Here is a 15,299-nt window from a genome sequence, read left to right on the forward strand (position 1 = left end):
ACAAAACTTCACTCAATCCCTCCACCCCTCCACAAGCACCACCGGCCCTTTATACACCTTCCTCGCCCTCACCACCCAATCCACCCCCGCAAAAAGCGCCACAGCCACAAACATAACCACACTCCAATTAAAATCCACCGCGCTCGGATCAAAACTATTCGGCCAAAAACACCAAAAAAACGCAAAACTCGCATAGCACAATCCCCCACCATTCACCAGCACCCCCCAGCGTCCGAGACTCCACCGCGCGCGCGGCAAAAGCTCCGGGTGGTAGATGCGGCGGTAGAGCACGCAGCTGATGGAGACCATGTAGGTGATCATGAGGGAGACGAGGTTTAAGGAGATGATGGCGTTGAAGGCGACGTCGGAGCCGAAGTTTATCAGGGAGAGGACGAAGGTGACGGCGCAGGTTGTTATTATGGCGTTGGCGGGGACTTCGAGGGTGGGGTGCACGTGGGCGATCCAGGCGGAGAAGGGAAGGCCGGCGTCTCGTGCGAAGGACCAGGTTTGGCGGCTGGTGGAGAGGTTGTAGCTCAGCGTGCCGGCGAAGATGAGGATTACGACGATGGAGGAGAGGGCGTTTACGGCGGGGAGGGAGAAGCTGGGGTGGGGTGTTAGTGGGTGGGTGTGGTTTTGTGGTGGGTGGGGGTTTGGGGAGTACGTACGCGTTGCGGAAGACGTAGAGGAAGGGATAGCCTGTGTCGTCGTTGAGTGCTCCCTCGAGATCCACGATGCTGAAGAGGAAGGAGATGAGGAAGACGATTCCCAGGCCGCCGTTCATGAGGTACGATCCCAGCATGGCCTTCGGGACGGTGACGCTGGCGTCCTTGATCTCTTCCGACATATGTGCCGCAGCATCAGAGCAGATACAAGCGTAAACCGCGGAGATCTGTCCAACCATAAGTGAAAGACCCATCGAGCTCCACCCGCCGCCATTGTAGAACTGCGTAAAGACGACTTCGGCCGAATTGCGAGGCGCTAGAACCCAGAGACAGACGATGATGGTGAGGAAGCCGAAGACGTGCAGGATCAGCATGAGGTTTTGGAAGACAGGCATGGCGTTTCCCATGTAGACGTTTGCGAAGAGCACGATGAGCGTGATTCCCCAGACGCAGAGGGTGCCTTGCCATCTCGTGCCGGAGTACTCTGGGTTGTTCACGTAGGCCATTGATTGGATGAGCGTGCCGACGAGAAAGGGTCCACTGGCCGTGCCTGCTTGCCAGCTCAGGGTACTCATCCAGCCGGTGAAGTAGGAGAGGAGTTTTTGGTATTTCGGTGGCGAGAATTCTGACACCCAATGGTACTGCCCTATTCGACGTCAGCAAACGTCCCGAAATGCAGGTCAGTTCTATTGCATACCACCACTGGTAGGCGCCATACTCGCCATCTCCGCCAGACTAATCACCACGAGCGAGAACCCCGCAAAAGTCCAAACATAACTCCACAACAACCCAGCCAGCCCTCCATCCGTAAGTCCTTGCGTCGAAGCCGCCAGCAAAACCTCCCACGTCCCCTGCAAAATCACAGTAAAAGCCAGCGTCGACAAAGGTCGAAAATTCCGCCTGAGCTCCTGCGTCTTGCCCATACGCTTCATGTCTTTCTTATCATGCTTCGTGAACCCACGGTCCTCCTGTCGCGAGTTTCTGAGATGGCCATGGTAATCATCGTCCTGCGCTTCTCCATCGTCGACTATGCGATCGAAACCATTGAGTTCGTGCGAGGTGGTGGAGGTTTGCGTCTTGTTGCTGAGGATGGCATCTTCCGGTGCGGCTGCGGGCTGGCGAGCTGAAGAAGATGACGAGGAGGATGGCATCACTCCTCACCGTAGCGCAAAGGAAAACAGGTGAAGTGAAGACGAAAGGCGCAAAGAGAGAAACGGCGTCTCCCTTACCTACCGTCCCGCCGCGCCGCCCTCTCGGCAAACGCCCTGTACCGCAGCACAGAGACGCAGTGTACCTATGCAGCAGCAGCAAACCAAGCTCCGACGCAAAATGCATGCCTCAGCCGGGAGGATTACTGGAGTCAGCATGGTACGGCGTGGCATCGCAGTCAGCCAAGCACGTTGGCGAGGCCGTCATTGGTGGCCATGGGCTGCACGACGCCACCAGATTGAGTGCTTGCTTCGAAACGATGGGGGGAGGGGGAGCGCGACGAGCGAAGAAGGTGGCAGACGTGGGTCTATGCCTGTTGTCTGGACCCAATCAGTGGCGTCCGCGGCAGTTGTCCCGCTGGGGAGCTAGAGGGTTTCCGGAACTCACTGCCGACGACATCTCGTCGACTTTCACGGTCGATTGAACTGCTGGTTGGTAAAGGCGGCTTTGTGTGTCGATAGAACACACAACTGGCTTGTCTCAACTATAATTCTGAGGTCTCCACCACTGACTTGGGCAAATTTACCCCCATCGGGCTCGTGGCGACCGTGAGAATGGCACGGCATCGTGGCAAGATGGAACGTCGGTGGAAGGCCCATTCTATGCTTTCAAGACCTCGATGTTCCCATCCGGGCACAATGGCTTCTTCTTGAGTCACAAAATATCGTCCGGCTGCTCTATGATCTCCGCCGAAACCATGTGATCCGTGATCTGGCTCACGATCCGAACAAGCCTCACATCCCGGCTCCTGCTTGTGACTGGATTGCTTTTCGATCGCAGAAATGCCCATTCGAGTGAAGGGTGCGTTCTCATCTGCCACATCTCAGCGAGTCCAGTCTGAATCTTGCGGCTCTCTTCTCGAAGTCCGATGAGAGAGGTATGAAGATCCCCCCGACACTGTGATGCACAGACAAGGGTTGATTGATACGTCCTGCCGGTTGCAAGCTCGAACATGCTGGTGAGCGAGCCAAAAAGAAAGATTTGTCGCAGTGGGAAATTTTCTGAGCTTCCAAGTCCCCTCGTCGCGCAAATTCAAGAAAGGCAATGACCTCATATCAACAACCGCTGTCTGGAATCGAAGTCGAACCCGCATCATTTGATAAGCGAATGAACGGCACATGTACCATGCCATCCTTATGTGCCAACGCTACTGCCATTTTCAGAAAACATGACCTCATATCGAACAGTCGCCTCCAGAGATCGAAACGATTGAACGGCAAAGTAAAAATGTTCCGACAATGCTGCGACGAAAGTTCAAAAATATCATCCTCATACTGGTAGCGTCATCCACGGATCGAACCCTCGACCCTTAAAGGGAAAAAAATATCAAAAAGAACTGTATCCGAATTTTTTGGATACAGAGAAAACCCAGAATGAACCAAGTTTATCTTTTGATTTTTGCCGCCGCCCAAGAGAAAGGAGAACTAGCTCCCTGCTTAGTGAGGGAATACTAGAGAGGACACAATTGAAGAACCGGGCCTAATCATTCTTTGGTTCTGTGGTCACTCTTTTCCTAAGTAATTTCTACGGTTTTACACCTTGACTGCCGGTGGGCGCTGTATAGTCGCGCCTTGACATCCAGACCACTAAACCATTGACGCGAAGTCTTTTGATTTGTTGAATGGTGAGGGGTCTAGTTGGAATGGAACTATAATGCCTTGAATTTGGTCCGCGGTTTTGCCGGTCGCTAGGCCGCTTCCTTGGACCCTTTCCTACCTTACGACCTACGACAGCTTCATCTTGCGCTCCTATGTCACGACAATTGCCACTGTGACTCGTTATTCTTCTTCAAAGCAAGCCGACACGGGGCATCGTTCTCAAAGGAGACAAGCAAACGAATCACGATGGATATTGGATCGCCCACGCTCACCTCTTGGGGCTCCTCACGCGTCGAGTTGGTCGCATTCTCGAATTGAGGCAAGTCTGCTTCCTTTCCAGGCCCTCCAGGTCCACCTTCAACGGCCGATGCATCATCTTCTACGTTTTGTCCGCTTTCCAAACTCGAGGACAGTATTCAAGAATCGATGAAGGCGCGTCCATTGTTCCCACCTCATGGTTGCTGGGGTTGATCATCGTGTCCTCGAATGGAACCTCATGCAGAAGACCGTCGCTGCTATAACGCCTGCCTATCGCATAACACTTCAGATCAAACTCCCTCTATTGGCGGGTTGATGCACACTACGACGCACATGAAGGACGATGGCTCTGTAGAAAGGCTCCTTTTCATTATACATCACCCTCAGCACTTGCTTTACGAGTTTCGTAGCAACACCGTCAGCTTTGCGAATACATGATCAACAGCGCCTACGCCTTCGCTGGCCACGCCGCCCGAGACTTGACCTACTTTGCGCGATTCGCCACGAGAGACTACCATACCTGCCGGCAGAAAAGATGGATACACCTGAAGCGATCTTCGCCAGTCGACAATTGCCAGCAAAGGCCAGTGTCAGCACACAAAACACGAGACTCTATGTCACTTCGAAGAGACTATTTCGAAAGGGCAGAGGCAAGATAGCCAGCACCAGTGGTACAGAGCAACAAAGCCCACGAACGAGCCACTACCCAAGCCACGAGCATTGCAAGGCAGCGTCAAGACGTGTCAACTCCATTTACCCTCGCATTCTGTCACGGAGCCATTGCAACGCCAAACTTCCTGACAGCTCATGCAGTGTATCAAACGAATCACCGCGGAAGTTCATATTGGTTGCGATATGCTAGTGTTCGAAGTGAAATATGGAGTGTGATCCTCGATGATACATACATGCCTCAGGCCACCAACGACTCGCTTATTCATCGCGCGTCCGTGCGTTGACCTCCTTTTCCGTGCCAACTTCCTTGCCTCCGTCATCTTGTCCTCATCGACATCAATACACAGACTTTTTCATCCACCTGAGCGACCGCTTCAAATTGATTCATACCTGGGAAAATGTTCGTACGCCAAGGAGCACTTCCTCAACACGCCGGATCTGAGCGTGCAGCTCCACATCATCACTGGCACGATGTCGTGATATGAAGCCACATCGTCCACCTACAAAGGATACCTGAATCGTCGTTGAGGGACATTGCTCTACTCTTATTTTTCTGCTCCTTTAGGAAAGACGTCAAATGGATGTGCTATCCACTGTCCACGAGGAACATCTGTCGATCCATTACCCCGAGACGAGGCGTCCGGCTCCCATCCCGAGCTCGCAGGCGGGGTGTATTGGTTTCTACATCACTCAATAATGATGTCTTGAAGAGCAAACAAGTATTTTCCATTTGTTCTGATCTGTTCATGCCTTTCGTCTTCACAATACACTTTCTCAATTCGACATTGTTCCTCCAACATGACTAGCCTCTCAACCAAACTCGCCGAACGCGAAGCAGTAGGCAATCCAATCCAAGTCGGATTGATTGGTGCTGGGAAGTTTGGTTCTATGTTCATATCACAATCACATCGCACGCCTGGGATGAGATTGGCATGTATCGCGGATCTCTCAGTCGAGCGAGCACAGGCGGCTCTCAAACGTACGGGCTACCCACAGGAGAAGTACGACGCTACTGGATCTTTATCGATCGAAGATGGCATAAAAGTCGGCAAAACGACCATCACGCAAGACTCGGCAGCTATGATAGCCACTTCCGGAATTGACGTTGTTTTAGAGATTACTGGGAGCCCTGCAGCAGGTATTCGACACGCCTTGTTATGCTGCGAACACAAGAAGCATATCGTTATGATCAACGTCGAAGCCGACGTTCTGGCTGGCCCACTGCTGGCCCGCAAAGCGAAGGAAGCCGGCATAATCTATTCCATGGCGTATGGTGACCAACCTGCTTTGATTGCTGAGCTCGTCGACTGGGCTCGAACGGCAGGCTTCAACGTGGTATGCGCTGGCAAAGGAACGAAGCACCTGCCCGAATACCACTACTCCACGCCAGATACTGTTTGGGATCACTATGGCTTCACCAAGGAGCAACTTGCAAGTGGAGACTTTAATAAGACCATGTTCAATAGTTTCCTTGATGGAACCAAGTCAGCTTTAGAGATGGCTGCCGTTGCTAACGGTTGTGATCTCTCGCCTCCTAGCGACGGCTTGCTGTTCCCTCCCTGTGGCAGGCAAGATCTCCCTCGATCATTAAGACCGAAGACCGATGGGGGACTTTTAGAGAAGAAGGGTACCGTGGAAGTTGTAAGCTGTGTAGAGGTTGATGGACGACCCACGTTCAACGATCTGCGATGGGGAGTATATGTTGTCATAGAAGGTAAGCCGTGACAAAGTTCATGGCGGAGAGACCAACTCGCTGACAATGCTGTAGCCCCTGGGGAGTATCAAAAGGAATGTTTCAAGCAATACGGACTTGAGACGGACAGCACCGGAAAGGTAAGGGCCTCTTCTTTAGCATTTGAAATCTATGCTGACCGTTCACAGTATGCCGCTCAATACAAGCCATATCATCTCATAGGCCTCGAGCTCGGCGTCTCAGTAGCAACCATAATGTGCCGCGGCGAACCAACAGGCCAAACAAAGACCTGGGCTGGAGATGTTGTTGCTACCGCAAAGCGAGATCTGAAGGCTGGAGAGAAGCTCGATGGCGAAGGTGGCTTCACCGTCTACGGAAAGCTTATTCCTGCTGAAGAATCTTTGAAAATCGAGGGTCTACCGATTGGCTTGGCACACGGTTTCGTGTTGAAGAATGATGTGAAAAAGGGTCAGGGGCTCAGTTGGCAAGACGTCGAGTATAGCGAGAACGCACAGGCTGTTGCGGTGCGTAGGGAGATGGAGAAATTGTTCAGGAAGGAATTGTACGGAAAGGCTAATGGAGTGAATGGTTCTTGAAAGGTGCGTGTACGAGCTTCCCTCGAAATCTCACGGATGCTGTGCCCAGTCTCTTTGGATATCGAGCTCACACGTACTGACAGCTTGCTGCTTCAGTAGTTTCGATCAACGCCATGGGCCTGTTGCACATGTCATGTGCTCCAACGTTGACCTACGGAACGGCTTAATAAACATATCCTTGGCCGTCATGACAGTCGAGGTCTCTCGTCCGTAACATAGACTCTGGCCAGTCACCAACTTGTAACAGAGACTTCTCGCTTTCGTAAAAGCCTGGGGTTTGAGCTCATAAGCTCTGGTTCCCTACCATTTCCCCCAGACGCTTGGGTTACTTCGCTAGGTACTCCCAGCCGTTCATTACCCTGGTTTTATCGTGGCCTACCATTGACTAAACAGGATCCAGGATGGCCTTGATATCTCCGGCTGACTTCTTGAAGGTGATAGGCTACACATGCATTCTTCGGACGCACGCTATCTACCGCACATCTCCGTCTACGAGTTTACGACCATCAAACCATACCCGCTGGATTGTTGCATTGAAAGATGAAGCTCCTTTTATGCCTCACGGCAACGGCACAGCACGATCCGTTCGCTGGGTAAGATCAACTATGTTGCTGCATCTCCACCAACACTAGGGTGCTTGGTCAGGGCCGGCCATTCGAGAAATGTATATGCTCACGCACGACAAGGAAGTAGGCTGATGGATAATGATACCCCTTGGCCTCTCGAGGCTACAAAGGCTGGCTGGCCGCAACTCAGACACCGCCAACGCTCTCCTGCTCTTCTGAAAGCCATGGCTATCTCCCCACAGACCTTGGCCCTCCTGGCGAGCATCGTCGTCATCGCAGGATTTCTGCTCTACCGATCTCTCTTGCCAAAGCCGATTCCAGTGCGTTGATTATGAACTGCCCGGAAGTAATTATTGCTTACGTTGTTTAGGGCATCCCATACAACAAGGACTCTGCTCGAAGCCTTCTAGGCGACGCTCCAGATGTTGGAAGGCATCATGCCAAAACACACGAGATCCTTTCCTTCTTGACCCAAAGGCTGCAGGAGCCAAACAGTCCAATTTGTCAAGTGTGGTTGAGGCCTTCTATGAGACCTTGGGTGGTGATCTCGGACGGGAGAGAGTAAGCCTTGCAGATGGATATAAGTGGAAAGATACCGAAGCTGAGTTCCAAAATCAGAGCAACCGACATCATGACACGGCGCAGTCGAGAGTTCGATCGCTCCAACTTCTTCCGCGATTTCTTCGAGGCGTTGATCCCACACCATCAGTCTATCATGCCTACGAATGACCAGTGGAGGTACAATAGACGACTGGTACGCGCAATAAACCATCATATGTTGGCTTTCCAGCTGACAACAAGTCGTAGATGGCCGATGCAATGTCATCCCCCTTCTTAAACAACGTGGCTTCCCATAGGGTGCACGAAAGCACCTCAGATCTGCTCTCACTCCTCCGTGAAAAGATTAGGCTCGCCCCAAACCACGTCTTCAACATGTACAAAGACCTACAATTCTGCACCATGGACGTCATATGGGCTGCCACCTTTGGCACGGAGCTGGGTATCTCCAAATCACAGGCGGAGCATCTGTCTCGGTTGAATCAGGTCGAACTCCCCAGCACACCCGATAGTCTTGTGCAATTCCCGGAGAACGAACTGCCTGAGGTCTGGTACATGTTGGCACGAATGATTGGGAGCTGTGAGGTCGTCATGACTTCGCCTTTGGGAAGATGGCACCATCGTACGTACTCAATCATCCGAACAACCTCACCCTGACTAACGGCCTGCTCCAGTATTCATGATCAAGTTCTACCCAAGCATGCGTCGAGCACTCGCTCTCCGCGACAAACTCAGCAGCAGCAAACTCTGCGAAGCCTGGAAAACGTTCGCGGACGGAGACGCCACCAAGGAAGGCGACAAAGTCCGCTGCGTCGTCGACATGATCGTCGAACGCGAAAGCATCCTCGCCAAGAAGCAAGGAAGAGAGCCAGATCGAAAGTCCAAGTATCTCTTCGATGAGATGGCCGGCTTCTTGAATGCTGGATACGAGACCACTTCCACGGCCTTGGCTTGGGGATTCAAGTATCTCATGGTGTATCAAGACGTGCAGGAGAAGTTGCGAGACAGCTTGCGGAGTGCTCATGAGAATGCGGCTGCGCAGGGTATCCAGCCTTCTGCGGAGGCGATCGCGAAGGTCCATGTTCCTTACTTGGAGGCGTTCATGGAAGAGTCGATGCGGCATTCGGCTCTCGTATCCGTGAATATAAGGGTGGCAACAATGGACACTGAAGTCCTAGGCCACAGGATACCAAAAGTGAGTTATGGTTATCTTCAAACTCCATTCCAAGTCGCTGACACCTGCACAGGGAACAGACGTGTGGATGCTGGTAAGTCGATTGCTCATCACCAACTATCTTATGTCCCTTCCACTGACACGCGCCAGACCAACGGACCAAGCTACCGCTCGCCGGCCCTCTCCATCGACGAAAACAAACGTAGTCAATCGAGCAGAGACTTCAAAGGCGACTGCGATAGATGGAGCAAGCACGACGACCTCGATCAGTTACGTCCAGAGCGTTGGCTATTCCAGAATGAAAAGGGGGAGACAGAGTTCGACTCGAGGGCTGCGCCTATGCGTATCTTTGGGGCGGGGGTCAGGGGTTGCTACGGTGAGTAGAAATCCTTCCTCCAGGTTCATCTTGCAGACGTTGTTGTAGATGAAGACTGATGAGTTGAGACAGGCAAGAAGCTGGCCTACCTCGAGATGCGCGTGATCTACACCTTACTCGTCTGGAACTTTCACTTCGACAAGATCCCCGACACGCTGCTGGATTGGAAGGCCCAGGATATCATCACGCATGCTCCGCAGAATGTTCGGGTGAAATTGAGAGAATTGAAGATGTCCTGAGCACTTTCATGCACTCTTCGAGCATTTGGATGCTGCATTGCTTTTACAAATGTTCAATCGCTCATATAACCGCCATGAAACAACTCATATACCATCACCGAATCACGCCCTCCGGCGCCTGATACTCAAAAACCGCATTCTCCCCCGGCGGCCTCGGCATCAACGGCTCCGCCACCTCCTCCCACAACGCATGCCTCTCACACATCCACCTCGTGTTCTCCATGGCGTACTCCGGCTGGCGCTTGAAAAACAATCCGTCCCTCGCCAGCTCAATCGTCTGCCCCGTCAGTTTCCCATCGCCCAGAATCATATCGAAAGCCTGCAACGCCCGGTCCATGGGCGTGAGGCCGGAGCGGTCCCATTTGACCAGCACTTCTGCTGGCATGATGTTCGTTTCGATGAGGGCTGGGTTGAGGGTGTTGATTGTGATGTTGTCCTTTGCGTAGACGGGGGCGAGGGAGCGGATGAGGCCCACGAGGGCGTGTTTAGATGCGGAGTATTGCGGGATGGCGTGGTTCGGGTAGAGGCCTAGGGAGCTCGAAGTGGCGACGATGCGGCCGCCGGGTTTGCTGTTCTTTTCGCTGAAGAAGTGCCGCGCGAGGTGGATGCCTTGCATCACGGCTAGGAGGTTCACTTCCACGCATCGGATGTTGAGGGGTTTCGGTAGGCCGGTGCTTTCGTCGATTTCCAGGTCTTTGTACAGGCTATCTAGGTCTCCTATCCCGGCGTTGGCAAAGAAGAGATCGAGGCGGTTGCCGCCCCATTCGAAGGTTTGCACGAATGCTTTGGCTTGGGAGTCGTAGTCCGTGACGTCGGCGTGGAGGGCGAGACAATGGTCGGATCCTAATCTTGCAGCTTGCTCGGTTGCTCGTTCTTTGACGATGTCGGCTATAGCGACTTTGTAGCCGTGGAACTGGATTAGGTGTTCGGCGACGGCAAGACCTATCCCGGAGCCGCCGCCGGTGATGAGGGCTATTGGAGTCGACATTTGGCGATTAGTAGTGTGCGATGCGTCGACGTTGCAGTTTCGAGAAGGTGTTTAAGGCTTGATCTCGCATGGGTTCCGAACAGCATCAAATCCTGGACCCACTTGGCTGCAATTCCCTTGGAGCGGGGATAATGCTAGAGCTGAACAGAGTTGCGGAGCTCGGGTTCAGCATACTCGGCACTGCCGCTTAATGCTCGAACAACGTGTCCATTCGCCCGTGGGAGCGCGTTTGTAACAGCCAAAGAGAGGTAGGAAATGCGAGTCATTGAAACATTCACTTACCGCGCAGGTGTCACGAGGCGAAGCTTGCTGTGAGAAATTACCGCGTTAGGAAGGTACAGACTAAAGCTTGGGCAATGACTAAGACGATGGGAACGCGGGCTTGGCTGGGGATATATGTTTGAGCTGAAAGCTGAAAGAGAGTGTTGAATCGTTTCTTTGACGTTCGTCTCAATACCTACTTTGAAATAACAATTGAGAAGACCATGTCGACATCAGACGAAGGAGCAATCATCGCTCTCAAGGAGGCTCGCGAAGGCCTGGCCCAGGGTGGCATTCCCGTCGGCTCAGCCATCATCAGTCCAGAGGGGAAAGTCCTTGGAAGAGGCCGTAACATGAGGTAGACCACAAAATCAACCAACAAAGAGACGTCAGACTAACCTCGCTTCAGAGTCCAGAATGGCAGTCCAATCCTCCATGTAACATCTTCACCTCTGAATGCGACATGCCGCAAACACTAACCCACCCTCAGGGCGAAACCGCCGCCTTCGACTCCGCGCGCACCCTCGACATGAAAGACTTCGCCGGCGCGACAATCTACACGACGCTCTCGCCCTGCCCCATGTGCGCCGGCGCGATGATCCTCTTCGGGATCCAAAAAGTAGTGATCGGGGAGAATACTCACATGAGTGGAAGGGAGGAGCTTTTGCGATCTCACGGGATGGAGGTGGTGGTGTTGGATGATCAGGCGTGTAAGGATGTTTTGGATGAGTTTATTCAGCGGTGGCCCAAGAAGTGGGAGTTTTGAGTGAGGGGTTGTTGAGTTGAGTGGAGTTGAGTTGAGTGAGTGATGAGTAGTTAGCGGTGGCGTTGGTAAGAGGTGTACGGCTGAAGAAAAGATGGTTGTCTGAGGAATGCTGCTATGAGTGTATTAGCAGACTATCTGGCCAGAGATGGCCAACGTATGTAAGATAGACAGATGGTCTCGTCCAATGCGGGGTTTGTGTTCTCATTCCATCGTGGTCCGAACCCCCCACAGCAGACTTCGTAATAGTTGATGAGAGCTCAAACAAGCTCTTCCGTTGCCGATTCCAATAATATCCTGAAGTCATCCACGATGCACGTTCAAAGTTTAACCTCCTTCCTCTTTCTTCCTCGAATTCACGGGACCGGGAATGCCTTCTTGATTGTGTTTACGATGGCGCGATGGCGGTCTTCATCGTACCCTGCAAAGTATTAGCATTGTCCCACGACATGTATCCTCAACCTTCCGCTCAAAGTCGAAGGCGGAATACAGAACGGTCGTTCTCCATCAACCCAAGAGCGACCACGCTTCGGTTTGCACTCTAGGCCGGCCACATGGCTTGCGAGTATTGGGGATGACCATTCGACTTCGAGCGGATTACCCAGGGTAGTGGCGTCACGTACACTTGTCCTGTTCAATCATTTCCACTCGCTCTTCAGTCCAGACCGCCTCTCCCTTAGAGTTGTCCCAGCCTCCTTTGCCAGCAACATACTGGCAACGTTCGATCTCGAGCACGAAGCTGAAAGTCTGAGATGGACGTAGCCAGCTCCACACGTCAATCATCCACTTTTGTTCTTCGAGCGCAGCGGCATCTTCCTCATCGTGGCCTGCGATGTAGTCCAGCTTCTTGTTGTGTTCGGCCGTCAGGTAATCTTCCACAACCAGTTTCAAGGACTTCAAGCGAAGATCCTTCTTTAGGTAGCCGGCGAGGAAGCTGAAAGGCTTGGCTTCACGCCGGAACAGGCTTTTGAGAGCACCAATCGAAGCTCCAATGTATTCAGTCGAGAGACACTTGGTAGCCAGGAGGCATCGACTGCACGTGGACGAGGGTGGAGGAAAAAAGGCCCTGCAGTTGGCTGGAGGCTCAGCAACGATGGGCTGCTCAAGAGCGGCGATGCTTCTTCCCAGATAATTCGGCAGGTCTGTAAGACAGCCAAATGCAGCTCGTTGTCGCTGGGCTCCTTGTAGAATATTCCCCCAGTGGACAGGATGCGAATTTCAGCAGGCTTGACGAGATATTCGTAGATCTCGAGGCGCATCTCCTCGGGAAGCTCGAGCAGGTGGCTCTTTTGCGACGGCATTGTGATCGGATATGCAAGGTGCGTCGAAGTCCGTATAGCGTTGACCTGTTGGACGAGGCGCCGACGAGGAGGTGGCTGCTGTTCAGTGTTCGAGTTGTGGCCGGTGTTGCGGCACTTATTGTGGCGACGACAAGTTTGGCGAACGGCTTTACTTCGGTTCGACAAAAGTGGCAGGCACGAGCATCTATTCACTGCTCACTCTTTCACTGCAGGCTTTCGGCCAGGTATACGAGGCAACGCTGGCATCTTCACCTGCGTGCCCAGATTCTGCACTTGTGCCACAGCATCCCCAAGCAACACCCGGATGGCACCCTCCAGCCTTCGATCTTGCTTCCTACGCAAATACCACAGCACGATAGCCAGTATGACCGTATCCGCCACAACGAGCTGGACAGCCCACCAGGACAGCCTCAACACCCAGCCGAGGAAGCTGTGTTTTCTCTGGTAGCTGAAGTATCGCCTTGATTCCAGCTGCTCCCGCAGCGCCGCGACTTCGGTGGTGAGCTTGATGAGGGAGGACTCGATTCGTTTCCGCCAGCGATTGTCGGCAGGGGAAGACTGAGGCCTCGGTGGTGCCACGAAGCGGTCTCCCGTTCTATTTCCACCAGCCTCGGAGCTGTCCTGAAGATCGGCCTCATCGATCTGAGATATGGGCGCATCCACAAACTCTTCCCTTTCTTCGTCTGCTGCCTCATCTTCATCGGCCTGCGATACGGGCGAGAGCACCCTCAACCCTTTGCCCTTGTCTCTCCCACTATTCTCAAGAGCAGCAGCCGAGGAGCTGATGCCTCCGTTGTTGCCCGAACTTCCAGACTGCAGGTAGTCTCTCCGCTCAATCACCTGAAGTGGAGAAGAGTGCTCCGAGCTCGAATGCTGCGAGTTGTTCTTTATCTGATCCCAGACAAACTCCAGCTCCTCTACAAGTTCTCTAGCTTCAGGCGTGGTCGAAGCATACTGGTGCATAGTCTCGATCAGCTTTTCAATGTACCGTCTCTTCCCCTCGGTCCTACTCAGCCCTTCATTCGCCTTCCACGCATCCCACTTCTCTTGCTCTTTCTTGACCTGATCCGGCGATGAGCCTGGAGATGGCGATCCTGGTCGATCGGCTATGAGAGCGACGTCGCCTTCCATGGATTGTTTGTACAAGCCATAGAGGGCCAGCCGGTCGGCTGATGGCGGCTTCTGAGAGCCAGGTCTGATCTTATTCACGGTATTGAGCGCATGGCCAAAGACTCGGTCGACGGAGTCGGCCATCGTTTGTCTACCTGCCTCCTCTCTTGCCCCTCTGATCACACCACGTCCAGGACTCTATCTCTTTCTTCCGATCAAGTGATATCAGCTCGGCTTCAGCTGACCATATTACAACGCTTGGTAAGACCGGAGATTGCGGAAGATATCGTACACCATGGCGAAATACAGCAGAGATGGAGAGAGAGGAAACATGTCGCGTGAAAGAGGGTATTCGGTGGTATCATAGTCGGGCAGCACATGCAGGGATTCTCCATCCACTATCCTCCAGGTCGGCTGCAGACAACCGCGGCAGTCCACTTTTGACTTTCACTCACGGGCCAAACTTTCATTGCACCGATCAGGCTTAGACCTTGTTGCATGTGCAGGCATACACACGACATGGAGGTTGAACGCATATCACCAACTGCACGGCATCTCATTCTGGTCTATCTCATTCAAAGTGCCACGATTACCCGTTGAGCTGCCATGCCATGCAAGGTGGCTGCACGTCCACCCAACGCCCGCCGCCTCGCAGATGACAGCCGTGTCAGTACTGGCAGTCAGCATGGGTCATGAGAAGCACCAAGGACTCATATACAGGACAAGAAACAGCGTCCATACCATCAACTGACCACATGACTATCAGAGACGGCCTTCCTTCGACGGTGATATCTGATCTGGGAGATGCTCGGCCCAGGTATACGCTCGGCACGCTGTCCCGGCGGAAAAATGACCTGCATATCCGCCCTACCAGATCTTTTCACGCGCCAGTGGCCCACCGCCGCCTCTTTTCAGTGCGAAAAAATAGAGCCCTTTCTTGCGCTCTCTTTACGGCCAAAGCGACTTACCCGCCGCACCTTGGCCGAGGTCGCCGAAAGGGCCTTTACCTCGTTCCATTCCAATTCTAGCCAATTGCGCGGAGAGGAGCTGAGGGGACTGCTTGATATGGCTCCTCTTCACTTTTTAACAGTGTCCGACGTCGGCGTGCGGTGACGATGAAGTGCAGTCACTTTGCCCGTTTCCCACTGATAGCACTTTCTGCATTGGCTGCCGTGGCCAACTGATCCTGGAAGTGGAAGCGACGACCTTGCTGTACGGGTTGCATCTTCAACCGCCGAATAGAAGGGCTGTTGACTCAGATTCTTTTGGATGAGG

At 53.1% G+C, this 15,299-nt stretch overlaps 7 protein-coding genes across 7 annotated transcripts; 3 read left to right on the forward strand and 4 right to left on the reverse strand.

The window, feature by feature from the left end:
• Positions 1 to 12: 12 nt before the first annotated feature.
• M409DRAFT_21603 (uncharacterized protein) lies at positions 13 to 1,813 on the reverse strand (the record flags this gene model as incomplete). The annotated part of the gene is made up of 3 exons (XM_033805931.1): positions 13 to 601; positions 666 to 1,308; positions 1,360 to 1,813. 3 exons carry the CDS (start codon positions 1,811 to 1,813, stop codon positions 13 to 15), a joined length of 1,686 nt encoding a protein of 561 aa, XP_033669047.1.
• A 3,384-nt stretch (positions 1,814 to 5,197) lies between these two features.
• M409DRAFT_65662 (uncharacterized protein) lies at positions 5,198 to 6,688 on the forward strand (the record flags this gene model as incomplete). Its single annotated transcript, XM_033816617.1, has 3 exons — positions 5,198 to 6,113; positions 6,168 to 6,232; positions 6,281 to 6,688. 3 exons carry the CDS (start codon positions 5,198 to 5,200, stop codon positions 6,686 to 6,688), a joined length of 1,389 nt encoding a protein of 462 aa, XP_033669048.1.
• Positions 6,689 to 7,478: 790 nt separating this feature from the next.
• Positions 7,479 to 9,601, forward strand: M409DRAFT_21605 (uncharacterized protein; the record flags this gene model as incomplete). Its single annotated transcript, XM_033805932.1, has 8 exons — positions 7,479 to 7,574; positions 7,625 to 7,815; positions 7,873 to 8,008; positions 8,062 to 8,434; positions 8,487 to 9,007; positions 9,060 to 9,080; positions 9,137 to 9,362; positions 9,435 to 9,601. The coding sequence occupies 8 exons, from the start codon at positions 7,479 to 7,481 to the stop codon at positions 9,599 to 9,601; spliced, it is 1,731 nt and encodes a 576-aa protein (XP_033669049.1).
• A 94-nt stretch (positions 9,602 to 9,695) lies between these two features.
• On the reverse strand, positions 9,696 to 10,589 carry M409DRAFT_65664 (uncharacterized protein; the record flags this gene model as incomplete). Its single annotated transcript, XM_033816618.1, has 1 exon — positions 9,696 to 10,589. The coding sequence occupies one exon, from the start codon at positions 10,587 to 10,589 to the stop codon at positions 9,696 to 9,698; it is 894 nt and encodes a 297-aa protein (XP_033669050.1).
• A 485-nt stretch (positions 10,590 to 11,074) lies between these two features.
• Positions 11,075 to 11,616, forward strand: M409DRAFT_21607 (uncharacterized protein; the record flags this gene model as incomplete). The annotated part of the gene is made up of 3 exons (XM_033805933.1): positions 11,075 to 11,208; positions 11,260 to 11,287; positions 11,341 to 11,616. The coding sequence occupies 3 exons, from the start codon at positions 11,075 to 11,077 to the stop codon at positions 11,614 to 11,616; spliced, it is 438 nt and encodes a 145-aa protein (XP_033669051.1).
• A 353-nt stretch (positions 11,617 to 11,969) lies between these two features.
• Positions 11,970 to 12,914, reverse strand: M409DRAFT_21608 (uncharacterized protein; the record flags this gene model as incomplete). Its single annotated transcript, XM_033805934.1, has 3 exons — positions 11,970 to 12,034; positions 12,237 to 12,599; positions 12,653 to 12,914. 3 exons carry the CDS (start codon positions 12,912 to 12,914, stop codon positions 11,970 to 11,972), a joined length of 690 nt encoding a protein of 229 aa, XP_033669052.1.
• Positions 12,915 to 13,109: 195 nt separating this feature from the next.
• On the reverse strand, positions 13,110 to 14,168 carry M409DRAFT_65665 (uncharacterized protein; the record flags this gene model as incomplete). The annotated part of the gene is made up of 1 exon (XM_033816619.1): positions 13,110 to 14,168. The coding sequence occupies one exon, from the start codon at positions 14,166 to 14,168 to the stop codon at positions 13,110 to 13,112; it is 1,059 nt and encodes a 352-aa protein (XP_033669053.1).
• Between the last annotated feature and the right edge of the window lie 1,131 nt (positions 14,169 to 15,299).

The sequence above is a fragment of the Zasmidium cellare genome (assembly GCF_010093935.1).
Source record: "Zasmidium cellare ATCC 36951 unplaced genomic scaffold M409scaffold_13, whole genome shotgun sequence".
Taxonomy (NCBI): Eukaryota; Fungi; Ascomycota; class Dothideomycetes; order Mycosphaerellales; family Mycosphaerellaceae; genus Zasmidium; species Zasmidium cellare.